This window comes from Coregonus clupeaformis, chromosome 11 (assembly GCF_020615455.1).
Source record: "Coregonus clupeaformis isolate EN_2021a chromosome 11, ASM2061545v1, whole genome shotgun sequence".
Taxonomy (NCBI): Eukaryota; Metazoa; Chordata; class Actinopteri; order Salmoniformes; family Salmonidae; genus Coregonus; species Coregonus clupeaformis.
In genome coordinates, this window is record NC_059202.1 from 49993695 (window position 1) to 50021635 (window position 27941).

Here is a 27941-nt window from a genome sequence, read left to right on the forward strand (position 1 = left end):
TTCTGGGCCGGATAAATGGTGGCAGTGTGAGGGACATTGGATGACTTTGTGCCTGTGGTTAGCAGGGTAGCTGGATAGTTAGGTCGTTTATTTGACAGTTACTACATTTTCAGAGCCATGGAGGCCCTTATCCCTGTCATCAATAAATTACAAGATGTGTTTAATACAGTTGGCGCGGACATTATCCAGCTGCCGCAGATTGCTGTTGTTGGAACGCAGGTAAGAATCGCGAGCCAACTAACTAGCATGCCTTCACCTAGTTGCATTCCCTTAACGTTAGATAGCTAACGTTAGCTACTGTTGTCTGTATCACGCAGTTCCACTTCGAGATATTTCACTGCACATTAACATTTACGTGTGCTGTGTTTTCGAGGAAAGGTTAGCTAACGTTAGTGACCTTAGCTGTAGCAACTTAGTTAGATAGTTAGCTGGCTAGTGGCTGTGACTCATGAACTGCTAACTAGTTAACTTAGTTATCGCGAATTTGACAGGCAGTAGAACCTGGCTAACGTTACCCCTGTGTAATGTTAAAACACAGCTGTGCTCAGCAGGTGTCATTGAAATGAAATGGCATCACATGCCTCTAAATTTACATGTTACACATTTACTGATTTGTTTACACTGGTATCCCTCTCCTAGCCTTTGAAGACTTCAATGGTTTTGAATGAATGAATGAAAACATAATTGAAATCTTCCAAGACATCCATCCCTCCCTTGTCTTATTCCTTGAATTACCATCCATTTGCCCAGAGGAATTGAGAGTAAACAGCATTGCCAACAGCGTACTACCCTGCATCCCACTCAGTGGCGGCTCCTGAAAAAATTCTCAGGGGGGGGGGCAATTTTTCTGATGATTTAGGTGACCTACACACATTTTAAAAAAGATATGTCCAGCAACAACATGAAGACAGGGGCAGCATATAAGTCAATACCAGAAGCATTTATTGACTGATCTCAAGTGTTGGCTTACAAAAGCAAAATAAGTTATCACAGTAAAAATAATCAAGGGTGTTCTTTCACATTCCTCAACACTGCATAAACAATATGCATTTCCATAAAACACCTCATCTAATTGTGCCACAAAGTTGACAAGTCCAAGAAAAATACCAGGGTTGGTGGAGCCCTCAGTTTCATATTTGCCTCGCAAAGCTAACTCAAACACTCCGCAAAACTTCACACACTGGATTAGCCGGCTGAGGATGTGGCGGTTCTTGCTAACCTCATCGTTGTGGCGGCGGACAGCTAGCCTGTATCCCTCATCCAGTTGAGTGGCAATGTTCACTCTCCCCAAAGCAGACAATCTCAAACAGCTATCCATGTGGGTCTTTGACAGCTCATGTTTCTTAATCTTTTCTGAAAGATGGTGCATGTCCGTTACACCAGTCGCTGTCCAAGCGGTGCTGTCTGCCGTGCCGCCTTCAGGGTGAAAGAGTAAGCAGGGGTAGCAGAAGACTGCATTAGCTACATCGCAGCCTGCTAGCCAGGTTTTTCGTTCGTACCAATTTTTGGAAAATCCTCGGGTGTAGGACTTTCCCCCTTTAGTAGAAACCTGTTGAATTATTACATTTGGTCTGGGAGGTCCTAATTGTTTCGTTGCCAATTTATCTTGATTTGTTCGCCGACAAAAAGGAACTTCTTTCAAAGAGACAATCGAGTTGCACTGAACGCTAGCCATCTTGACAGTAGTACGTGAATTGATTGACGCTGCTACCCGCTCTTTTCTTAGTTACGTTCATGGTTATGTTACGTATGACGAAAGCGCGTAAGTGCAAGCCCTCCCGGAACCCATAGAGATTGTATTGAAAGCTCTGATATTTGAAAAAAAAAGATTTTACATGAGAGTCTATGAGAGACTTCTGGGGCGATTTTCAACCAGACTGAAATCGCCCCAAAAGGGGCGGGGCCATTTGAAGCACGACTTTAGCCTGATTGGACATTTAGTGGCAGATCAGACGTCTAGATTAGAACACTGATAACTACTGTTGCCGTGATATAATTGATTAGAAAAAAAATCCTTTCCTTTTCCCGTTTGGCAGTGCGTCGCCCATATCGCCCTAATGAACTCACCGCCCCTGATCCCACTGCTGGTTTGCCTCTGATGCTTAGTAGGGTCGGTCCCAGGATGCGAGACCAGATGCTGCTGGAAGTGGTGTTGGAGGGCCAGTAGGGGCAAGGTTTCCGTTAGCGGGTAAATGACGGCTTTTGGCCCATAAAAAAATAAAAAAATGAAAAGCCAATTTTAAAAAAATTGTTCAGGGGAAAAAAACAATCCATTGCAAAATAATGTTTTTTTTTATTCATTGATGGAAATACCAGTTGATGTGCTCCAACTTCAAAGACAAAGATACTTTATAGGCTTACATGTTGACCACACCGACAGCGTCGCGTGCGTGAGCGTTGCAAAATAAATGTACACATACATGTTATTCAATCATTGCTCGCCAGCGTCTGCATAGCCAGGCGCTAAACTAGAACTTGGTTCTATTTGTGATGCTTGAAGTGCTGGAAGTCCCGCCTCTCCCATCTCCTCATTGGTTTTTAGTAGCAAATACCCACGTGTGTGATTGAAAGATGAAGTGAGGTCCACACTCCAGTCCAGTTGGTGGTGGTAATGCACCTTAAAGTTGGTTGCCAACCGCCATATAAAGTCCAAAGAAGAATCCTGAAGGAGGAGAGATTACTAGAAACTAACTCTGTTTACTCTTTTATCTGTGGATTAGTTGTTGGAGTAGAGGACCTTGTGCATTTCAGGTAAAATAACAACCCAATGTTTACATCCCAGGACAAATTAAATCAAATCAAATTGTATTTGTCACATACACGTGTTTAGCAGATGTTATAGCGGGTGTAGCAAAATGCTTCTGCTTCTAGCTCTGACAGTGCAGTAATATCTAACAAGTAATATATAACAATTTCACAACATATACCTAATACACACAAAACTAGTAAGGAATGGAATTTAAGAATATATACATATATGGACAAGCAATGACAGAGCGGCAAGGAATAAGATACAGTAGAATATTATAGAATACAATGCAGTATATACATATGAGATGAGTAGTGCAAGATATGTAAACATTATTAAAGTGACTAGTGTTCCATTTCTTAAAGTGGCCAGTGATTTCAATAGGCAGCAGCAGCCTCTAATGTGCTAGTGATGGCTATTTAACAGTCTGATGGCCTTGAGATATAAGCTGTTTTTCATTCTCTTGGGTTCCAGCTTTGATGCACATGTACTGACCTCGCCTTCTGGATGATAGCGGGGTGAACAGGCAGTGGCTCGGGTGGATGATGTCCTTGATGATATTTTTGGCCTTCCTGTGACATTGGGTGCTGTATGTGTCTTGGAAGGCAGGTAGTTTGCCCCCGATAATGCGTTCAGCAGACCGCAACACCCTCTGGAGAGCCCTGCGGTTGCGGGTGGTGCTGTTGCCGTACCAGGTGGTGATACAGCCGAATAAGATGCTCTCAATTGTGCATCTGTAAAAGTTTGTGAGGGTTTTAGGTGCCAAGCTGAATTTCTTCAGCCTCCTGAGGTTGAAGAGGCTCTGTTGCGCCTTCTTCACCACACTGTCTGTGTGGGTGGACCATTTAAGTTTGTCGGTGATGTGTATGCCAAGCAATTTTAAGGTTTCCACCTTCTCCACTGCGGTCCCGTCGATGTGGATAGGGGGGTGCACCCTCTGCTGTTTGTTGAAGTCCACGATCATCTCCTTTGTTTTGTTGACGTTGAGTGAGAGGTTATTTTCCTGGCACCACACTCCCAGAGCCATCACCTCCTCCCTGTAGGCAGTCTCGTCATTGTTGGTAATCAAGCCTACTACTGTTGTGTCATCTGCAAACTTGATGATTGAGTTGGAGGCGTACTTGGCCACGCAGTCATGGGTGAACAGGGAGTACAGGAGGGGGCTGAGCATGCACCCTTGTGGGGCCCCAGTGTTGAGGATCAGCGAAGTGGAGATGTTGTTTCCTACCTTCACCACCTGGGGGCGGCCCGTCAGGAAGTTCAGGACCCAGTTGCACAGGGCAGGGTTCAGACCCTCGAGCTTGATGATGAGCTTGGAGGGTACTATGGTGTTGAATGCTGAGCTGTAGTCAGTGAATTCTTACATACAGTGAGGGAAAAAAGTATTTGATCCCCTGCTGATTTTGTACGTTTGCCCACTGACAAAGACATGATCAGTCTAATTTTAATGGTAGATTTATTTGAACAGTGAGAGAAAGAATAACAAAAAAATCCAGAAAAACGCATGTAAAAAACGTTATAAATTGATTTGCATTTTAATGAGGGAAATAAGTATATGACCCCTCTGCAAAACATGACTTAGTACTTGGTGGCAAAACCCTTGTTGGCAATCACATAGGTCAGACGTTTCTTGTAGTTGGCCACCAGGTTTGCACACATCTCAGGAGGGATTTTGTCCCACTCCTCTTTAAAGATCTTCTCCAAGTCATTAAGGTTTCGAGCCTGACGTTTGGCAACTCGAACCTTCAGCTCCCTCCACAGATTTTTTATGGGATTAAGGTCTGGAGACTGGCTAGGCCACTCCAGGACCTTAATGTGCTTCTTCTTGAGCCACTCCTTTGTTGCCTTGGCCATGTTTTTTGGGTCATTGTCATGCTGGAATACCCATCCACGACCCATTTTCAATGCCCTGGCTGAGGGAAGGAGGTTCTCACCCATGATTTGACGGTACATGGCCCCGTCCATTGTCCGTTTGATGCGGTGAAGTTGTCCTTTCCCCTTAGCAGAAAAACACCCCCAAAGCATAATGTTTCCACCTCCATGTTTGACGGTAGGGATGGTGTTCTTGGGGTCATAGGCAGCATTCCTCCTCCTCCAAACACGTTGAGTTGATGCCAAAGAGCTCGATTTTGGTCTCATCTGACCACAGCACTTTCACCCAGTTCTCCTCTGAATCATTCAGATGTTCATTTGCAAACTTCAGTGCTTTCTTGAGCAGGGGGACCTTGCGGGCGCTGCAGGATTTCAGTCCTTCACGGCGTAGTGTGTTACTAATTGTTTTCTTGGTGACTATGGTCCCAGCTGCCTTGAGATCATTGACAAGATCCTCCCGTGTAGTTCTGGGCTGATTCCTCACCGTTCAAATGATCATTGCAACTCCACGAGGTGAGATCTTGCATGGAGCCCCAGGCCGAGGGAGATTGACAGTTCTTCTGTGTTTCTTCCATTTGCGAATAATCGCACCAACTGTTGTCACCTTCTCACCAAGCTGCTTGGCGATGGTCTTGTAGCCCATTCCAGCCTTGTGTAGGTCTACAATCTTGTCCCTGACATCCTTGGAGAGCTCTTTGGTCTTGGCCATGGTGGAGAGTTTGGAATCTGATTGATTGATTGCAGGTGTCTTTTATACAGGTAACAAACTGAGATTAGGAGCACTCCCTTTAAGAGTGTGCTCCTAATAAGTGTGCTCCTAATCTCAGCTCGTTACCTGTATAAAAGACAGCTGGGAGCCAGAAATCTTTCTGTTTGAGAGGGGGTCAAATACTTATTTCCCTCATTAAATAGCAAATCAATTTATAACATTTTTGACATGTGTTTTTCTAGATTTTTTTGTTTGTTATTCTGTCTCTCACTGTTCAAATAAACCTAACATTAAAATTATAGACTGATCATGTCTTTGTCAGTGGGCAAACGTACAAAATCAACAGGGGATCAAATACTTTTTTCCCTCACTGTAGGTATTCCTCTTGTCCAGATGGGATAGGGCAGTGTGCATTGTGATGGCGATTGCATCGTCTGTGGATCTATTGGGGTGGTAAGCAAATTGAAGTGGGTCTAGGGTGACAGGTAAGGTAGAGGTGATGTGATCCTTGGCTAGTCTCTCAAACCACTTCATGATGACCAAGGGAGGTCCAATTGAGCTATAGTCATTTAGTTCAGTTATCTTTGCTTTCTTGGGTACAGGAACAATGGTGGCCATCTTGAAGCATGTGGGAACAGCAGACTGGGAAAGGGAGAGATTGAATATGTCCATAAACACACCAGCCAGCTGGTCTGCGCATGCTCTGAGGATGTGGCTAGGGATGCCGTCTGGGCCCGGCAGCCTTGCGGGGGTTAACATGCTTAAATGTCTTAATCACGTCGGCCACGGAGAAGGAGAGGCCACAGTCCTTGGTAGTGGGCCTCGTCAGTGGCACTGTGTTATCCTCAAAGCGGGCGAAGAAGGTGTTTAGCTTGTCTGGAAGCGAGACGTCGGTGTCGGCTAGCAACAGCAAGCTAGCTAAATTGCCATAAATGTTTAATGCTTTTCAACCGGTCTCCAAATTAATATAGTTGGTTTAGAGTTTGTTTTGATATTTCAACCTGCGTGTCCTGATCGCGTCTGGTGTGGGTGGACAAAATCAACATGCACAACAGCACATGATGGCGCACACGGACGCACGCTTGCGAGCGGTCTGGTCAGCATGTAATAAATCCTCAAGCTGCTTGGAAATTAGCGTCGGGTGTATGTGTTTCTTATTTTTACTCAAACAAAAGACGAAACATCCTCATAAGGGACATCCGCAAAGTGTACCCCGACTGGCCAACATTGGCGAAGATTGTGTTGATTATCCCCGTTTCCAGTGTGCCCGCCAAGAGGTGATTGTTTCTCCAAAACAGAGTAAAGACGGCCTCAAGATCGCACCTTCTTGAGGACAAAGTAACAAGGCTGATGCGCATCGCAAGCTGCTCCAAGCAGTTGGACAGTTTTGACTTCCCAACAGCAGCGGCTCTCTTTGAGCAGGCCAAGGTCCGCCGCAAACGCAAGTAAATTAGAGGAAAATTACAGCCTCCTTAATTTGAGCTTTGGAAACAAGTGCTTTCATAAATGCATGGCGCGGGCCTCGTTTCACAGGAGCATTGTAAAATAAGCTTTCTCTCAATGAATCAGACTTAACAAATTGTGCTTATTTACAGATCGAATTTGATTGTCCAACATCAGTTTTATTTCTTCTTTTTGTGGCCGCCTAGTGTCCTATTTCCACTGCTGAATTGCAGTGGGAGTGGGGCGGGCCGGCCTGGTCATGGCTAGATTGTATTTGAAAACAGCTGTTTTGTTATTTATTAATAATACATTTCATACAAATATCCTATAGGACAGGTTGTTCACAAATTATATTATACAAATGTTATCTTTTGAAGTTGTATTACGGTGTTGGCGACTTGTTCTTCTATAGGCAACTTTCTAGGCCTAATGTTTTTTTTCTTAAATTGTTTTAATTTATGATTCATGCCAGGGATGAAGACAGAATGTTTTTCTTTTCAAAACCTGTCATGTTGGTATAAGAACATTGTTCTACTTTATTTTATTACAACGTTACAGGCAAATGTCTATTCTGTTAAAACGAATTACAATAATCTAAATGTGATTTCTTTAGCACCTTGAGGGGACGCCCTAGTGCGTTATTTTATTTATTTTTTACACACCCATTGCATATGGATGTCTGGTAAATTTCTCAAATGTCTGGTAAATGAAAACGTTGCCGGTCACGTTGTCCGGTGCCAAATTTTCTTCACGGAAACCCTGAGTAGGGGGCACTCTTCCCTCTGGTCTAAGGAGAGCCCAATGTCCCAGGGCAGTGAAGGGGACATTGCACTGCGTAGGGTGCTGTCTTTTGGATGGGATGTTAAATGGGTGTCCTGACTCTCTGTGATCATTAAAAAATCCCATGGCACATATCGTAAGAGTAGGGATGTTAACCCCGGTGTCATAGCAACATTCCCAACCCGGCCCCATTCCATCATGGCCACCTAATCATCCCCTTTATTCCTAATTAGCATATCACTCCTCACCTCTGCACCTAATAGCTCATGTGTGGCAAGCATTAATGGCACAAAAATGGTCGACCTGCATCACCCAGGTGGGTGCCGCACATTGGTGGTGGATGAAGCGAGTTTCCCCCTACTATGTAAAGTGCTTTGAGTTCCTCAGTTGGTAGAAAAGTACTATATAAATCCAATTAGTTATTATTATCATATAGGCTACACCTGTACTCTTCTCTCCACACACAGCTCTTGTTGGCCTAGGTGTTACCTAATAGGTTTACAGTAGCATGGCATCCTCTCTGACGCCTTCATTTTCACTGGTCTGTCACCTTCTTTGTCACTGTCTCAGCCCTTTGGCAACTGTCTGAACTGAAGGTACCATGGCGACATGGCGACACTTGGATGCCCCAAGTGTGTGTCTGCCCTTGTCTCGTTATTCGTTAGTGCTTTTCAAAGGACAGATACACACAGAGGGGCTCTTTTGAAAGATCCTTGACCCTGTCTCTGTCAGTTCTATAATTACCACACATGAATCGAGCCCAAACTAAGTTAGATCAACTACAGCCAGGCGCAGCTGAGGTGAGATCAGGTAGGTTCAAATGTTGACTTGTGATGAGTTGTCGCTGTCGTAGCCTCAGTTGAACTTTAGTTTTGTAAGTGATGTTTACTGCTAGCTCACTTTTACTTTTGCTCTGTAGGTGAGCATGTTGTGTGTTTCTGTCTCCAGAGCAGTGGGAAGAGTTCAGTGCTAGAGGCTCTGGTGGGCAGAGACCTTCTACCCCGGGGTACTGGCGTCGTCACCCGTCGGCCCCTCATCCTCCAGCTGGTCCACGTGGACCCAGAGGACCGCAGGAAGACCAGCGAGGAGAATGGTACTGTGAACACAACACTTATCACTGCTTTAGGGTTGCAAAATTCTGGGATTTTTCCCAAAAGTTCCCAGGTTTTCAGAAACCCTGGTTGGAGGAGCCCCCCCCTCTGCTTAGGCTATTCCCTTCTAATTCTGCATGGGAATCCTCCAACCAAGGTTTTTGAAAAAGATGCCCATGTACCAATGTTCCCTCCTAATTTTTTCGGCACTGAGCCAATTTCAGGTCTGTTGAGTGCAAACTTGAAAGTTGTGAAAATTCTGTGCAACTTCGAGCGCGCGTTTACTGTGAACACTGAGGCTGTACCCGCTTTAAGTTAGTTTTAACCGTGCCCAAGTAGGCTGCTGTGGCTATTTGATCATAATGTAGGCCTATCAGAGTGGCCTACATTAAAAACAATGGAGAAATTCCATCCCATAACATTTTAACATGGAAATTGCTGTTCTATCATTCAGCCTACAGTAGCAGCCAATGTGTGGTGTTCAGTGTAGGCCTACATTCCATAAAACCTTTGAAAAAAAACATGCAGGTCTTAACATTAACCTGTTTTTCCACTTATACAAAATACATGCAGTGCGTGACATTAACCTGTTTATCCACTTGTCCTTCAGATAAGGAGGTGACTGAAAATGTTGTTGTTTGATGAAAGAAACCACTTTACCAAATAAAATGCATTATTATTCTCATACCATTATTACAGAGAATCAGACAAATTATTCTATCGTCTGCCTATTGGCTACTTAGCTGTCTCAAAATACAACACTGCCCCTTTAAGACAAAAAAGGTCTTTACCTGACACGCTTTTCAAAGATGTCTAGAAATGCCCACATTTTGTGCTCTTGTAGGAAGCAATCACTCCCCTATTGCTGACTACAAATGATCTATAACTGGGCTAATAACTCACTAACTAGCAAAGGATATGAACAAAATGTGCACACGTGGCTACATGCAGCTCTCTCTTTGATCTCAAAACAAGTGCATCTGCTCACGACCACTCATGCTGTAAACACAGTCCAGTTCAACGTAAATGGCACAGATCCATATATGGCAATGGTCAATTTGCATATAGGCCTACTGCAGCTCTGATTGGTTATGCTGCACCAGTCTGTGTAGAGTACGGGCTGAGTCGTGTGTGTCAATGCAATAGAATTCTACTCCGATGCGTTCTGTTTACAACAAAATCTCTTGCATAGTTCATTTTGTTTCGGTATGTTGCATTGAAAGTTGCTAATATTGCGTTTATTCGATCCCAATTGCCACAGTTGAGGAATGTTCAATCTTGTGTTTCTCTCTGTGGGCTGATATTTCTTCTGCATGGCAGTCCACATGTTGTTGTAGACCTAATTCCCCCCTCGTCCCTCATGTCTACAGATTCTACTCAAGTTATATCTAGAGGCTCCTGAATATTATTACTGAGCCATTAAATTATTACTGAGCCAATGTCGCGTTACTCAATCTTCAATGTCATCCAAGACATTTGAACACAAAACCAAGCCTATGCCCTGCTGCTGGGAATAGCCACACACCGGATGGATCGTGACAAAGAGGACTGCATTGCTGCAGATGGCGTTTGGTGCAGGAGCTGCAGCTAGGCTAACTGCTAACCATTTTCCCCCTGTCATCTGATCTCTCCTGAACCACAGACCCCAATGCCTGGAAAAAGGGGCGCCTTTACAAAGGTCTCCTTTTCATTGTTTCTCCTTGCCTTTTGTCTGTGTTCAATCATCCGCTTTTTACTCTAGGCCCCTCCCTTTCATTTTGCTCCCCTTCCATCCTGCCTATTGTTTTTGTAGCCTCGATTAAAGCTGCCAAACTTAGGCTTAGCTTGATTCAGCAAATCAAGCCCAACAAGGTCAGTCTCATGTTTCAGACAAAACACTTGTTTTGTCTGTATAAGGACATCCTGTATAAAAGAGAAACTATTCTGGAGTGCATGAGCAGTGTCAACTTTTTCAGAAATTATGCTAAGTATGGCCTTTAAGGGCAAATGAAGTGTTCTGTTCCAATTCACGTTCATTTAAACATGCTGAAAACAAACACCTCTTAAAATGTCCTCAAATAGCTGCGTGTACCGAACTAACAGCTGATTTGGTTTTCTTAGTTTGGTAGGTAATTATTTCAGTATAAATAATCCAACTAATACATAGATTATTAGTTGAAAAAGTAACTTTGTTGTTTATGCTCCCCATTACGCACCAACCATGTTTTGGCTTGTCTCACAGGCATATTTTTGTTGTTGACAATGTTTCTCACTGTATTGTTTGTTTGTTCAAATCTCTGGCCCTATGCCTCTGGGTGATTGGCCTGCAGGACGTACTCCCATCCCAGCTGAACAAACAAGCAAATGGCCTATATTCTTCCTTGAGACATGACTAAACCCGACCCAATGACAATATCAGCCGGTCCCAATTCACTCCCCTTCCCCTGGCCCTAACCTTTCTTTACAGATCTGTAAGATGTAAATTATCTGGTGGAAGCTCCACCACTGCACTTTTGATGTCTATCTACACCATTCAGATATGCAAACATGGGTTCGGGCCAAGGTAAAGGGGTAGGGAGTGAGTTGGGACCTGCTCTATAATCACAACACTGGTCATTAAATTACCACTCCAAATGACATCTGCCAGACAGGCTGGGGAATGTGAATGACACTGTTTTGTTCCCTTAGGCGTCGATGGAGAGGAATGGGGCAAGTTTCTACACACCAAAAACAAGGTGTGTCTCAGTAACCATTCCTCAGAGCTAGTTTCTCTGTTGGTTCAAAGCCTGCAGGTTGCTGACAAAGTGAGGCACCTCCTCCAACTATCTGTTCATCTCAGTGGAGGTCCCTGCCCTTTCACTACTACAAATATACATGCAGCTTAAATATTTGATTAACCTGACCTGATATAGACATGCATTCATGCAAAGCATTGTATTGATTTATTGACTGAAGATCACTGGAAAAGCTATATGGGTTTTGTAGCTTTGTATGGAGTGTTTGTTTGACAGGAATCCTATTTAAATCACCTCAGGCACACACCCTCTCACAGTCGCAGGCAAAAAAGACACAGGAGTACAGTAGTACTAATGTCTTCTTAAGGGAATGGCCCAGAGCATAAAGTAGAGATGAGGGAATAGGGCAGAATATACAGTCGAGATGAGGGAATAGGGTAGAATATACAGTCGATGAGGGAATAGCGTAGAATATACAGTCGAGATGAGGAAATAGGGTAGAATATACCGTCGAGATGAGGGAATAGGGTAGAATATACAGTCGAGATGAGGGAATGGGGCAGAATATACAGTCGAGATGAGGGAATGGGGCAGAATATACAGTTGAGATGAGGCAATGGGGCAGAATATACAGTCGAGATGAGGCAATGGGGCAGAATATACAGTCGAGATGAGGCAATGGGGCAGAATATACAGTAGAGATGAGGGAATAGGGCAGAATATACAGTAGAGATGAGGGAATAGGGCAGAATATACAGTAGAGATGAGGGAATAGGGTAGAATATACAGTAGTGCTGAGGGAATAGGGCAGAATATACAGTTGGGTCCAGATCATAGTAAATCACATTTACGTCATATGCAGCTATATAAACCGTAATTTAATCATGTGTTATACCGTGCAGTACCCTTAAAAAATATTTTTTTGTTTTTAGATCTACACAGACTTCGATGAAATCAGGCTTGAGATCGAAGCTGAAACAGAAAGAGTTTCTGGCAATAACAAGGTATGTCAACAATAAAAAGGATTTGGTGCAAAGGTAGTCCCAAGCAATGTCAAACAGATGTTATCATTGCCAACTGCTGAACTGACATTTCTTTGTTTTCTTCCAGGGAATCACTGACGAGCCCATTCACCTGAAGATCTTCTCCCCTCACGTAGTCAACCTCACACTAGTGGATCTGCCAGGTATCACAAAGGTACACACAAAGCAATGTGTTTTTATTTCAAATCTAAATGCTAATTGAGTTGCGCAAGTGTGATCGAATTGGTTTGAACCCGCAACAATACTTATTTAGCCAGCTGAGCTAAAGCCTAGGCTTTCACTCCAGGAGCTAACGCAAGTCTTCAGATCTCAGGCAAGATTACTCATCATGCACTGAACCACCTCTCTTTCCTAGTATATTGAGTGAGACAGAAGTATGGTTTGAAATATGAAATGGGCAGGTATTAATTGTGTGTGTGTGTGCATGTTCTACCCAGGTCCCGGTGGGAGACCAGCCCAAAGACATAGAGGTGCAGATCAAAGACTTGATCGTGAAGCACATCTCTAACCCCAACTCTATCATCCTGGCTGTGACTGCTGCCAACACAGACATGGCCACCTCAGAGGCCCTTAAAGTTGCCCGCGAGGTCGACCCCGATGGTAAACACCTCAATCTCTTTCTCTTCTTCACTCAGTCTCTGTTTCTCTTTTTTTGTTTTTCTATGTCTCTCTTCTCTTTGTGTGCGACTGTCTCTCTCTCTGCCTGTCTCTTTGCCTCTATGTCCTCTCTCCCACACTCTCCCTCTCTCTCGCTCTGTCTCTATCTGTTAACCTCAACTGTCTGTCACCTACAGTGGTTTCCTCTGATCCTTATATCAGACACGCCATGGCATACACCGCCTTTCAAAAACTCTTGATTACCTGGAAGTTGGCCCATGAGTTTTTCCTGACCATCTCACTTGACCAGGAAAACTCTACCCTCTAGTTATAGGCTAAACTCCTGGCCCTATTTGGAGGTAACAGTTTAAGTGTTTAGTTATTATGGCTTTGGATCTGGTCCCATATCCATAAAGCATCTCAGAGTAAGATAGACGACCTAGGATCTGTTTTGCCTTTCAGATAATAATGAATATGATTTTATGGACGGGGGGACCTGATCCTAGATCAGCACCTCTACCCTGATACGCTTTATGAGTATGGGTTCTGGGGTTTGTGTCACTGTGTGTAGGCAGGAGGACGTTAGCGGTGGTGACCAAACTGGACCTGATGGATGCTGGGACTGATGCCATGGACGTTCTGATGGGCCGGGTCATCCCTGTTAAACTTGGCCTCATTGGCGTGGTCAACAGGTCTGCACCATGACACAATAATCTTCAGTCTCTAACATGTTGAATATAGCAAGGGTTCAGCCCTATGGAAAATCCAGTATGTAAGGGTGTTATCAAAGGATGTTAGAAGCCAACAGTCACTTAGGATCAAAATGGAAAAAGGGCCAGCATTCCTTAAGTTTTGTTAGGATTTTTCATTTAGCACTCTCTTATCCAGAGCGACTTAGAGTTAGTACATTCATCTTAAGATGGCTATGTGGGACAACCACATATCTCCGTCATAGTAAGTATATTTTTCCTCAAAGTAGCTATCGTCAAAGTCAGTGCTAGAGGGGGGGGGGGTTAATTGTGAGTGTTAGTTCACGAAAGCGGGCTGCTGCGTTCTGGATAAGTTGCAAAGGTTTGATGGCACTAGCGGGGAGCCCAACCAACAGTGAGTTGCAGTAGTCCAGACGGGAGATGACAAGTGCCTGGATTAGGACCTGCTCCGCTTCCTGTGTGAGGTAGGGTCGTACTCTACGGATGTTGTAGAGCATAAACCTGCAGGAGCGAGTCACAGCTTTGATATTTGCAGAGAACGACAGGGTGTTGTCCAGGAACACGGCAAAGTTATTTGCACTCTCCGTGATGGACAGGTCTTGGAGCTGGCAGGCCTTGCACTTGAGGAACAGCAGCTCCATCTTGCCGAGGTTGAGCTTGAGGTGGTGGGCCGACATCCAAGCTGAGATATCTGCAAGGCACGCAGAGATGTGTGTCACCACCTGGGTGTCAGGAGGGGGGGAGGAGAAAAGTAGTTGAGTGTCATCTGTATAGCAATGATAGGATAGATAATGTGAGAATATGACCGAGCCTAGTGACTTGGTCTATAGGGAGAACCAAGCCTTGTGGGACACCAGTAGTGAGAACACGTGGTGCAGACAAAGATCCTATCAACGTCACCTGGTAGGAGCGGCCTGCCAGTTAGAGAGCAGAGCCTGAGACGGCCAGCCCGTGACAGGGTGGAGAGGAGGATCTGATGGTTCACTGTGTCGAAGGAAGTTAATAGATTTAGGAGGATGAGAACAGAGGAGCGAGAGTGAGCTTTGGCAGTGCGGAGAGCCTCCATGACACGGAGCAGAGCAGTCTCCGTTGAGTGACCCGTCTTGAGGCCTGAGTGGTTAGGGTCAAGATGATCGTTCTGCGAGGGAGTTGGAGAGACAGCATGCTTAAGTGTTTTGGAAAGAAGGGATACCGGTCTGTTGTTTTTTTGGATGTCGGAGGGGTCGAGTGTTGGTTTCTTGAGAAGGGGAGCGACTCTGGGCATTTTGAAGTCCGAGGGGGATGAGTTGCCGGTGGTCAGGGATGAGGAATGGGAAAGATGGTCTGGAGGAGGGGATGGGGTCGAGCGGGCAGGTTGTCGGGTGGCTGGTCATCACTATTTGCTGTAATTAATCTAGAGAGAGAGGGGATAAAGAAGTTAACGTAGGGTAGTTCTGTGTGAGTGGGACCAGTGGACTCAATAGGCGGAGTGAATGAGGAGCTGATGTCGTCAACTTTCTTTTCAAAGGTAGTAAAATAACCTATCCTTCATTACTTTTTCCAGGAGTCAGCTGGACATCAACAATAAGAAGACAGTGGCCGACGCCATCCGTGATGAATATGCCTTCCTACAGAAGAAGTACCCCTCTCTCGCCAACAGAAACGGAACCAAATACCTGGCTAGAACATTGAACAGGTATGAGCAATGTTCCCTCAAATTTTTTTCGGCACTTAGCAAATTTCAGGTCTGCTGAGTGCAAACTGGAATGTTGTGCAACTTCCAGCACGCGTTTACTGTGAACACTGAGGTTGTACCCGCTTTAAGTTAGTTTTAACAGTGGCCATGTAGGCCACTGTGGCTGTTTGATCATAATGTAGGCCTACCAGAGTGGCCTACCATCACAAACAATGGAGAAAATCCATTTTCTGTTTTGTTTTAGGGTATTATTATTTTTTGTATATTTTTTTTACCCCCATTTTCGCCCCAATTTCGATCTTGTCTCATCGCCACAACTCCCCAACGGGCTCAGGAGGCGAAGGTCGAGTCATACGTCCTCCGAAACATGACCCGCCAAACCGCGCTTCTTAACACCCGCCCGCTTAACCCGGAAGCCAGCTGCACCAATGTGTCGGAGGAAACACCGTTCAACTGACGACGAGGTCAGCCTGCAGGCGCGCGGCCCGCCACAAGGAGTCGCTAGAGCGCGATGAGCCAAGTAAAGCCCACCCGGCCAAACCCTCCCTTAACCCGGGCGAAGCTGGGCCAATTGTGTGCCTCCTTATGGGACTCCCGATCACGGCCGGTTGTTATACAGCCCGGACATCCCATAACATTTTAACATGGAAATAGCTGTTCTATCATTCAGCCTACAGTAGCAGCCAATGTGTGGTGTTCAATGTAGGCCTACAGTCCATAAAACTTTTGAAAAATACATGCAGGGCTTGACATTAACCTGTTCATCCACTTGTCCTTCAGACAAGGAGGTGACTGCTAAAATGTTGTAGTTTGATGCAATAAACCACTTTACAAAATAAAATGCATTATTATTCCCATGCCATTTTACAGAGAATCAGACAAAATGTTTTTTTGTTCCATCATCTTTGAAATGCAAGAGAAAGGCCACAATATAATATTGCAGTTTAGGCGCAATTTAGATTTTGGCCTCTAGATGGCAGCAGTGTGTGTGCAAAGTTTCTGATTGATCCAGTGAAGCATTGCAATTACATTTACATTTAAGTCATTTAGCAGACGCTCTTATCCAGAGCGACGTACAAATTGGTGCATTCACCCTATAGCCAATGGGTTAACCACTATAAAATATATATATATATATATTTTTTTTTTATATATATTTTCTTTTTCTTTTTCTTTTTTTTTGGGGGGGGGGGTGGCGGGGGCGTAGAAGGATTACTTCATCCTATCCCAGGTATTCCTTAAAGAGGTGGGGTTTCAAATGTCTCCGGAAGGTGGTGAGTGACTCCGCTGTCCTGGCGTCGTGAGGGAGCTTGTTCCACCATTGGGGTGCCAGAGCAGCGAACAGTTTTGACTGGCCTGAGCGGGAACTATGCTTCTGCAGAGGAAGGGAGCCAGCAGGCCAGAGGTGGATGAACGCTAATGCCCTCGTTTGGGTGTAGGGACTGATCAGAGCCTGAAGGTACGGAGGTGCCGTTCCCCTCACTGCTCCATAGGCAAGCACCATGGTCTTGTAACGGATGCGAGCTTCAACTGGAAGCCAGTGGAGTGTGCGGAGGAGGGGATGACGTGAGAGAACTTGGGAAGGTTGAACACCAGACGGGCTGCGGCATTCTGGATGAGTTGTAGGGGTTTAATGGCACAGGCAGGGAGCCCAGCCAACAGCGAGTTGCAGTAATCCAGACGGGAGATGACAAGTGCCTGGATTAGGACCTGTGCCGCTTCCTGTGTAAGGCAGGGTCGTACTCTCCGAATGTTGTAGAGCATGAACCTGCAGGATCGGGTCACCGCCTTGATGTTAGCGGAGAACGACAGGGTGTTGTCCAGGGTCACGCCAAGGCTCTTTCGCACTCTGGGAGGAGGACACAACGGAGTTGTCAACCGTGATGGCGAGATCATGGAACGGGCAGTCCTTCCCGGGAGGAAGAGCAGCTCCGTCTTGCCAGGGTTCAGCTTGAGGTGGTGATCCGTCATCCATACTGATATGTCGGCCAGACATGCAGAGATGCGATTCGCCACCTGGTTATCAGAAGGGGGAAAGGAGAAGATTAGTTGTGTATCGTCAGCGTAGCAATGATAGGAGAGGCCATGTGAGGATATGACAGAGCCAAGTGACTTGGTGTATAGGGAGAAAAGGAGAGGGCCTAGAACTGAGCCCTGGGGGACACCAGTGGTGAGAGCACGTGGTGCGGAGACAGCTTCTCGCCACGCCACTTGGTAGGAGCGACCGGTCAGGTAGGACGCAATCCAGGAGTGAGCCGCGCCGGAGATGCCTAGCTCGGAGAGGGTGGAGAGGAGGATCTGATGGTTCACAGTATCAAAGGCAGCAGACAGGTCTAGAAGGACAAGAGCAGAGGAGAGAGAGTTAGCTTTAGCAGTGCGGAGAGCCTCCGTGACACAGAGAAGAGCAGTCTCAGTTGAATGACCAGTCCTGAAACCTGACTGGTTTGGATCAAGAAGGTCATTCTGAGAGAGATAGCAAGAGAGTTGGCTAAAGACGGCACGCTCAATAGTTTTGGAAAGAAAAGAAAGAAGGGATACTGGTCTGTAGTTGTTGACATCAGTGGGATCGAGTGTTGGTTTTTTTGAGAAGGGGTGCAACTCTCGCTCTCTTGAAGACGGAAGGGACATGGCCAGCAGTCAAGGATGAGTTGATCAGCGAGGTGAGGTAGGGGAGAAGGTCACCGGAGATGGTCTGGAGAAGAGAGGAGGGGGATGGGGTCAAGCGGGCAGGTTGTTGGGCGGCCTGCAGTCACTAGTCGCAAGATTTTATCTGGAGAGAGAGGGGAGAAAGAAGTCAAAGCATAGGGTAGGGCAGTGTGAGCAGGACCAGCAGTGTCATTAGACTTAACAAACGAGGATCGGATGTCGTCAACCTTCTTTTCAAAGTGGTTGACGAAGTCATCCACAGAGAGGGAGGAGGGGGGGGTGGGGGGAGGATTCAGCAGTGAGGAGAATGTGGCAAAGAGCTTCCTAGGGTTAGAGGCAGATGCTTGGAATTTAGAGTGGTAGAAAGTGGCCTTAGCAGCAGAAACGGATGAAGAAAATGTAGAGAGGAGGGAGTGAAAAGATGCCAGGTCGGCAGGGAGTTTAGTTTTCTTCCATTTCCGCTCCGCTGCCCGGAGCTCTGTTCTGTGAGCTCGCAATGAGTCATCAAGCCACGGAGCTGGAGGGGGAGGACCGAGCCGGCCGGGAGGATAGGGGACACAGGGAGTCAAAGGATGCAGAAAGGGGAGGAGAGGAGGGTTGAGGAGGCAGAGTCAGGAGATTGGAGGGAGAAGGATTGAGCAGAGGGAAGAGATGATAGGATGGAAGAGGAGAGAGTAGTGGGAGAGAGAGAGCGAAGGTTGCGGCGGCGCGTTACCATCTGTGTAGGGGCAGAGTGAGTAGTGTTGGAGGAGAGCGAGAGAGAAAAGGATACAAAGTAGTGGTCGGAGACATGGAGGGGAGTTGCAGTGAGATTAGTAGAAGAGCAACATCTAGTAAAGATGAAGTCAAGCGTATTGCCTGCCTTGTGAGTAGGGGGGACGGTGAGAGGGTGAGGTCAAAAGAGGAGAGGAGTGGAAAGAAGGAGGCAGAGAGAAATGAGTCAAATGTAGACGTAGGAGGTTGAAATCCCCCAAAACTGTGAAGGGTGAGCCATCCTCAGGAAAGGAACTTATCAAGGCGTCAAGCTCATTGATGAACTCTCCAAGGGAACCTGGAGGGCGATAGATGACAAGGATATTAAGCTTAAATGGGCTAGTGACTGTGACAGCGTGGAATTCAAATGAGGAGATAGACAGATGGGTTAGGGGAAAAATTGAGAATGACCACTTGGGAGAGATGAGGATTCCTGTGCCACCACCCCTCTGACCAGATGCTCTCGGGTATGCGAGAACACATGGTCAGACGAGGAGAGAGCAGTAGGAGTAGCAGTGTTTTCAGTGGTAATCCATGTTTCCGTCAGCGCCAGGAAGTCGAGGGACTGGAGGGTAGCATAGGCTGGGATGAAGTCAGCCTTGTTGGCGGCAGAACGGCAGTTCCAGAGGCTGCCTGAGACCTGGAACTCCAGGTGTGTGGTGCGTGCAGGGACCACCAGGTTAGAGAGGCACCAGCCACGCGGTGTGAGGCGTTTGTGTAGCCTGTGCGGAGAGGAGAGAACAGGGATAGGCAGAGGCATAGTTGACAGGCTGCAGCAGATGGCTACAATAATGCAGAGGAGATCGGAATGAAATGAACTAAACATCTGGGAAAGGAGAGAGCAGGCCTCCCTCACCAAAAAAATATAACTCTCCCAACTTCCACCTCAGAAACTATAATTGTTTCACTGAACCACCCGAATAAAACTCTCCCAACTTCCACTTAGAAATTAGAATTGTTGTACACTACAGCGGTTCAATGTTTCAATGAATAGGCTCAACTTACTTTATTCAGCTAGCTAACTATGACGCCATAGCTAACTAGCATGCTAGCATCCAATAACACACAGTTTAGCACCAATACTTGGTTACAACAAACTACCAATAGTGTGTGAACACACTAAACAGATAATTCGTGTCCGTGTCTAGTTCTTTCATAACGCAGCAATGATTAAACGTTGGCTAGCTAGCACAAAGATATTGTATTTAGCTACTACAGTACAGCCAGCTGGTAGTGTTGGCTAGCTAGCAATGGCTGCTGTGTTGACTTTGTTTGAAAAAACGGCGTCGCTGCGAACGAATGTAGCTGGCTAAAAGGATATTGTTTTTAGTTGCTACCGTTGCTAATAGCTACTCGCCAGCTAATCCAGGAGGTGAGTTAGCTAGCTAGCTTTGTGCTACACCCGGCACCGCCGACTACAAAAGTAACCTACAATAACTACACAACAACTACCCACAACAGCCCACGATGCCTACCTATACTACTTAATAATATACAGCCCACGATGCCTACCTATAATACCTAACTACAATCTAAATACATAGTTTAAGCCTTACTCGACAAAGCCCAAGCTATGTATAAAGCCAAACTGGCAGACTGCAATCAGTAGCTGTAATTAAGTACAGCAGCTACCAACCACCTAACGTTAATGCCTCGGATAATGAGGTTAGAAAAACAGCTGAATGGTGGCAGCTAGCTGGCTCAATCACAGGTACTCTTAAGCGTGAAATAACATTGGAAACAACTAACCACAGTTGCTAAAAGTTACCAGTAGCTACCCGCTAGCTAGCTAGCTAGCTTTGTTGGTCCAAGTAGTGGGTAGGCTAGCCTCGTGCTTCGCCGGGGTCCGCCGAATACAATACTTACCTACAATAATTACCTACAATAACCTACAATAACTACCTGAGTAAACTACCTATAATACCTAACTACAATACCTACCTACAATCTAAATACATGGTTTAAGCTTTACTCAACACCATATAAGAAGCCAAGCTTACCTCCTGCTAGAGAAAACACAACCTCTCCCGACAACCGCTCCCGAAAATACTGCAATAATGGACTATTTTGTATCAAGTCTGCCCAAATGTGCCGAATTGGTCAATTGATACATTTTCAAGTACATAACTATAGAGAACATACAAAAAGGATATGGTAGTACAAAATGTAAGTTTACACACTCCCAGCAATGTCATACATGATGGATCATTAGTTTATACACTAACTTTCACACATCTAGATGGCCGGGCGGGGTGGGTGTGGAGCCAGAGACGGCAGGGGTTCAAACTGTAGAACCCAGTTCCTACATTTGAATATAAAAATTGATTTTATCAAACAAAACTATGCTACATTTTATCTATGGGACTCTTAGGATGACAAATCAGAGCAAGATTACTGAATGTAATTACATTATTTACCTTCAGAGGTGAATGTATCAAACCAGTTGCCGTGATACGTTTTTTGTTGTTGTGCACTCTCCACAAACAATAGCATGATATTCTTTCACTGTAATAGCTACTGTAAATTGGACAGTGCGGTTAGATTAACAAGAATTTAAGTCTATGTCCTGGAAAGTTTGCTGTTACTTACAACAGTCATGCTAATCACATTAGCGCACGTTAGCTTAAACGTCCCGTATACAGGACACCGATCACGTAGAGGTTAATTAAGACAAAAAAGAAAGCCCTTTACCTGACATACTTTTCCAAGATGTCTAGAAATGTACATGTTTTGTGCTCTTGTAGGAAGCAATCAGTCCCCTATTGCTGACTACAAATGATCTATAACTGGGCTTGTAACTCACTAACTAGCAAAGGATATGAACAAAATGTGCACACGTGGCTACATGCAGCTCTTGCTTTGATCTCAAAACAAGCACATCTACTCACGACCACAGCTGTAAACACAGTCCAGTTCAAAGTAAATGGCACAGGTCCATATATGGCAATTGTCTATTTGCATATAGGCCTATGCAGCTCTGATTGGTTATACAACACCGGTCTGTGTAGAGTACGGGCTGAGTCGTGCTGCAATAGAATACTACTCTGACGCGTTCTGCCTACAGCAAAATCTCTTGCATAGTTCGTTTTGTTTCCTTATTTTGCATTGAAAGTGGCTAATATTGCATTGATTCGATCACAATTGCCACAGTAAAGGGAAACGTTGATAGTGTTAACTAACAGCGAAACCTGTAGAAAGTTGAGTAAAGTTCAATCTGCGCGGCAGTCTTGGGGCTACTGCACGCACGCGCGCAGCTTAGAAGGAACATTGTGTATGAGAAAAAATAGATATATTAGGCATTCAAGGCCTCAACAGAAGTGTACTTTTGAGGTTTGAAAACATCTGGCCGACTATGATTTTAGAGTGTAATGTCACTCTAGAAACTAGCAACTATCATGTTGTCTGTTACCTTTTCTCTCTTTTCTCCTTCTCCTTGATGCCAGGTTGTTGATGCACCACATCAGAGACTGTCTCCCGGAGCTAAAGACTCGTATCAACGTTCTGGCGGCCCAGTACCAGTCCCTGCTAAGCAGCTATGGTGAACCTGTAGAAGACCAGAGCTCCACACTGCTCCAGCTCATCACAAAGTTTGCTGCAGAGTACTGCCACACCATCGAGGGCACCGCCAAGTACATAGAGACAACCGAGCTGTGAGTAACTTCCTTTCACTTGAAGGTCCAATGTAGCTGTTTTTCTCTATCAAATAATTTCTGGGTAACAATTTCAGTACCTTTCAGTTATTTATTTTTTTTTAATTGTCAAAATTAAATAGAAATAGCTTCTTAGCAAAGGGCAATTTCTAAAGCAATAATTTGGCTAGGACTGTCTGGGAGTGGTCTGAGTGGGAAAGGGAAAATTAGCTCATATTGGCAGAGAGGTTTGGAACTCTGTCTTATTGGTCTATTAACTAATTTACCACCTAGTGATGTCACCATGGAAGGCCAAAACTCCATCCCACCAAACAGGCTGACATTTCAGGCGGTCTTTTCAAACAGCTCTTACGCTAAAGGCATAATCATTTTCAAAATTTCAAGGAAATATATAGAGAACACAGGAAAATCACATTCATGACTGCACTGGGCCTTTAAATAAAGTGTGAAATCCTACTCTTTAGTATTTTTTCATTTATTTGAAGAGATTGACAGGAAGGATGGAGAACCTTTTTCAAACATCCTTGTACTTCTACTAGTTACCAGAAGGGGGCATACAAATTGAGCATCACAAGTCAACCAATTGGAAGCTTTTGCAGTCTAATGTAGTGGGTAGATTAAATGGCCTAAATTAAGTAGGTTACTACATTGATCACAAATGTCAAACATTTTGTTGCATGTATATGTAACAGTGGACATTCTCTTTCAGGTGTGGTGGAGCACGAATCTGTTATATTTTCCATGAGACTTTTGGTCGGACGCTGGAGTCAGTGGACCCTCTAGGAGGTCTGACCACCATAGATGTGCTAACAGCTATTAGAAATGCTACGGTGAGTGTGCAATGCTATATACTGTATGGATGTGCGCTACTATACTGAACAAAAATATAAATGCAACATGTAAAGTGTTGATCCCATGATTCATGAGCTGAAATGAAAGATCCCAGAAATGTTCCATACACACAAAAAGCTTATTTCTCTCAAATGTTGTGCAGAAATTTGTTTACATCCCTGTTAGTGAGCATTTATCCTTTGCCAAAATAACCCATCCACCTGACAGATGTGGCATATCAAGAAGCTGATTGAACAGCACGATCATTACACAGGTGAACCTTGTGCTGGGGACAATAAAAGGCAATCTAAATTGTGCAGTTTTGTCACACAGTGCCACAGATGTCTTAAGTTTTGAGAGAGTGTGCAATTGGCATGCTGACTGCAGGAATGTCCACCAGCGCTGTTGCCAGATAATTTAATGTTAATTTCCAACGTCGTTTTAGAGAATTTGGCAGTACGTCCAACCGGCCTCACAACCGCAGACCACGTGTAACCACGCCTGCCCAGGACTGCCACATCCGGCTTCTTCACCTGCGGGATCGTCTGAGACCAGCCATCCGGACAGCTGATGAAACTGAGGAGTATTTCTGTCTGTAATAAAGCCCTTTTGTGGGGAAAACCCCATTCTGATTGGCTGGGCCTGGCTCCCCAGTGGGTGGGCCTATTCCCTCCCAGGCCCACCCATGGCTGCGCCCCAACCCAGTCATGTGAAATCCATAGATTAGGGCCTAATGAATTTATATGAACTGTATCTCAGTAAAATCATTGAAATTGTTGCATGTTGCGTTTTTTATATTTTTGTTCAGTATATTTATCTATACAGGCTCACATTGGGCTGTATGTTTGTTGCGGAGTAGAATGATGGAATGTTGAGTGTTTTGATAATCAGTTTGATATGTGTTTTCGTTTCTTTGAGATTGGAAAAGAAGAACTTTATCGACCTCATGATTTATTGTGAGTTGAGATGAGTTGCATGTTAGCCAGAGAGGCTGTTGGGTAATGTAGTCTCTGTCTGTCTGTGTGTGTGTATAGGGCCCGCGGCCTGCCCTGTTTGTGCCTGAGGTGTCGTTTGAGCTGCTAGTGAAGAGACAGGTGAAGAGACTGGAGGAGCCCAGTCTGCGCTGTGTAGAGCTTGTCCACGAGGAGATGCAGAGGATCATCCAGCACTGCTCCAACTACAGCACACAGGTAGACTAGAGAGAGACACACACACACACGCACACACACACACACACACACACACACAGCAACTACAGCACACAGGTAGGCTGTTCATACACACATTCACATCAACAACACTTGCTTTGACTCTTGACATCTGGCCACAGTCACTGATGAGTGTTGTATCTCTCTCTCTCTCCAGGAGCTGTTGAGGTTTCCAAAGCTCCATGATGCCATAGTAGAAGTGGTCACGTCCCTCCTCAGGAAACGGTTACCGGTCACCAATGAGATGGTGAGCATTTTTTGGTTACACTTAACATTCATCAGTAATCCATTTTAAATGCTATCTGCTCCACTTGTAGTATGTTTGCTTATCTTTAGTGTACTAATTCCAACTCCTCCTCAGGTTCACAACCTGGTGGCCATAGAGTTGGCCTATATTAACACCAAGCACCCTGACTTTGCTGATGCCTGTGGCCTCATGAACAACAACATAGAGGTAAGAAACGTTCACAGCTTTAGAAATAGCTTTATTCTGTATTTTCTAACTTTCTTAAATAGTACATGAAGTGTTGTAATTAATTAGTAGTAATGGTTATCTCCTAGGAACAAAGACGCAACAGAATGAGAGAGCTTCCCTCTTCAGTTCCCAGGGAAAAGGTAACATAACACACTCAAGACTCTCCCTCTTTCAATGTGCTTTTGATTTGTTTAATTGCTACAAAAACGGTTTCTTTACTGCTCCAAGTGAAGATCTCTACCTTTTACAGCAGAGATATAAGCCATATGCTGTTTTTTCCACACCAGACTGTCGCAGCTCATTCAGTAAGGGTTTTCTTCCGTTGCCATGCTTTTTAGGTTCCTATTTCGAACTCTGTCCACTCTTCCTGCTCTCTCTTTCTCTCTGTCCCTCTCTCTCTAGTCCTTTAAGGGCCCAGGTGGTCAGTCTCTCTCCCCCACTGAGCTTCCTCCCCCCGAGGGAGAGGGACCCAAGGTGTGTCACTGACCCTCCCAATGCCTGCACGGCCCTGCCTGCATCCTACCTCAACCAGGATTGGGGTCAATTCCATTTCAGTTCAGGAAGTTAACTAAAATTCCTGTTTTCATTAGTTCCTTAAAATGTCAGTTCATTTCATGAATTGACTGAATTGCAATGGACTTTCCACCGACCCACCCCCCACCCTCATACTCCCCTCTGCAACCCTGTAGACGATCCTACTTTGTGTAGGCTGCTATTCTGAATTCCCCTTATCTGTTCCCTTTCAATGTCCCACACATATGTATTTTAATAAATTGATGAGCCCCCACCCGAACTAACTCCACCCCCTGAGGATGAACTTTGACTCTGTCATTACATTTCCCATCTATCACCTCTTGCTTGACCTGTGCTTCTGTACAGAGGAAGGGTCCTGGAGTGAAATCTTTGTACAATATGACCCTGCCGCTGTCAGAATGGCGATTTTAATCCAAAAAGTCAGTATATGTATCTACAGACATGACTGAATAGTCTGTAGATATTACATCATACAAGCCTAGGTGATGTAATAGCCATGACAGAAGCATGCTCCATCTTTGGGAATAAATTGTAACGAGCATATCGATTGTTGCTGTCAACAGTTCTCTCTTGTAAAATAGATTTTTAATCTCAGGGAGACAACTGTATGAATAAAGGATGAATCAATAAAAATGAATAAACCACTAGACATGATCTCTAAACATTCTGTCTGTGTCTATTGCCTGTGTTTCCAGACAGCAGGTGGGGGTCCCCAGGGGGACCAGGATGGAGGGACAGGGAACTGGAGGGGCATGCTGAAGGAGGGGATGGGTGGAGATAAGTCCATGCTCCAGACCTCCAACCCTGCCAGCCCTCAGAGGGGCCACGCTGTCAACCTGCTGGATGTGGTGAGTAATCTATGCTAGTCAGATACTCGGTCCCAATTCTATCACTTAACCGTTGATGTTTGCAGAACTGTGATCTTGGTTAACCCAGAACTAAAGTCTCACGTAGTTGGTCAGCTGCTCAATTTAAGTTCTGGGTCCAACACGTGTTAAGAGAAGGGATGAAGAGATGCTAGAATGAGGAGCGGAACCCTCTCTCTTTGCAAATTATGGGCCGAATGTCTCCTCCCCGTCCGAAAATCGAAAGATGCCAAAACCTGCGAAATCATGATTTCATCAAATAACCAGTGACGAAAAACACGAACTACTGCTGCTCTTTATCCTATGCATTCCATTCCTTACCGACAGATTCTAGAATACCAGTTATGTTGACGTAGATCTGTCCACAAGAGATGAGCAGAACTGTGAAGTGTAAGCAATTCATATTGTGGAAACTTCCCACTACACTGCTTATGCCTATCCAGCGCCTTCAGATTTGCAAACATTGAAGGGTTAGGGCAAACATTGAATGGGACTAACTACTGCTCGAAGTCAAAACAAGTTCCATACCACCACATGTTAATGACTTCTGAGATGTAGCATGTCAGTGATTGGTCTGTTTGACTCTGTGTATCCCCCAGCCTGTTCCCGTTTCCAGGAAGCTGTCGTCCCGAGAGCAGAGGGACTGTGAGGTCATCGAGAGGCTCATCAAGTCCTACTTCCTCATCGTCAGGAAAAACATCCAGGACAGGTATGGCGCTTCTCTGCTTTACTTGCTGTTGTTAGACTCCCTCTCCTGTGGCTTCTGTAAGATTTCTCTCTGTGTTTCATTCTCCTTTCTATTTGGTTCCATCTCGTTTGCTTACAAATCATCTGTTGTCTCCTCCTCTTCACCTCTTTTTTTTCCCCCCATTCACCTTTTCCATACGTCGCTCTCCCTTTGCACTCCCTCCCTGCAGTGTGCCCAAGGCAGTGATGCACTTCTTAGTGAACCATGTGAAAGACAGCCTGCAGAGTGAGCTGGTGGGCCAGCTGTATAAGGCAGGGCTGTTGGATGACCTGCTCACTGAGTCTGAAGACATGGCCCAGAGACGCAATGAGGCTGCAGACATGCTCAAGGTAGTGTGTATGTGTGTGTGTGCGCACATACTATTTGTATCTATATGAATGTTTTGACCCCCTTTCCACCCTGTGTCCACAGGCCTTGCAGAAAGCCAGTCAGGTGATTGCTGAAATCAGAGAAACACACCTGTGGTGAGGGCCTCTACCTCCCACATGGACACTATGCCCTAAACCCTTCCCCCTAAGCCCTATTCTCTCAAACCTACCTGGACTGCAGAGACGGCCAACTTGAAAATGCACTGGTGTCAATTTGTGTTTTATAGCGTCTCTATTATCAGTGCACTTGCACACTCCCTGTCTTGGATTTAAAGCATTCGATTAGTGTAAGCATTGGCAGGAGGGAGCTTCCCCCATTGTTAATTCCATGACAGGGAGTGTAGAAGTGCACACTTCTGGAGAAGAGTGGAGAATCGGGAGGTACATTTTGAATATAGTTTTATGATGTACAGTTGAAGTCGGACGTTTACATACACCTTCGCCAAATACATTTCAACTCAGTTTTTTCACAATTCCTG

General features: G+C 45.1%; 1 protein-coding gene across 2 annotated transcripts; it reads left to right on the top strand.

The window, feature by feature from the left end:
• Positions 1 to 27941, top strand: LOC121577056 (dynamin-1-like protein). Of its 2 annotated transcripts, XM_041890781.1 has the most exons (19): positions 1 to 219; positions 8502 to 8646; positions 11312 to 11358; positions 12291 to 12362; positions 12469 to 12555; positions 12839 to 13001; positions 13570 to 13690; positions 15252 to 15383; positions 22226 to 22432; positions 23142 to 23262; positions 24298 to 24453; positions 24629 to 24718; positions 24833 to 24925; positions 25033 to 25086; positions 25349 to 25420; positions 26176 to 26328; positions 26946 to 27055; positions 27264 to 27423; positions 27506 to 27941. In XM_041890781.1, the coding sequence occupies exons 1-19, from the start codon at positions 118 to 120 to the stop codon at positions 27560 to 27562; spliced, it is 2142 nt and encodes a 713-aa protein (XP_041746715.1). In that variant the 5' UTR covers positions 1 to 117; the 3' UTR covers positions 27563 to 27941. The 2 variants fall into 2 exon arrangements, with proteins under 2 accessions (XP_041746715.1, XP_041746716.1); XM_041890782.1 differs by lacking the exon at positions 25349 to 25420.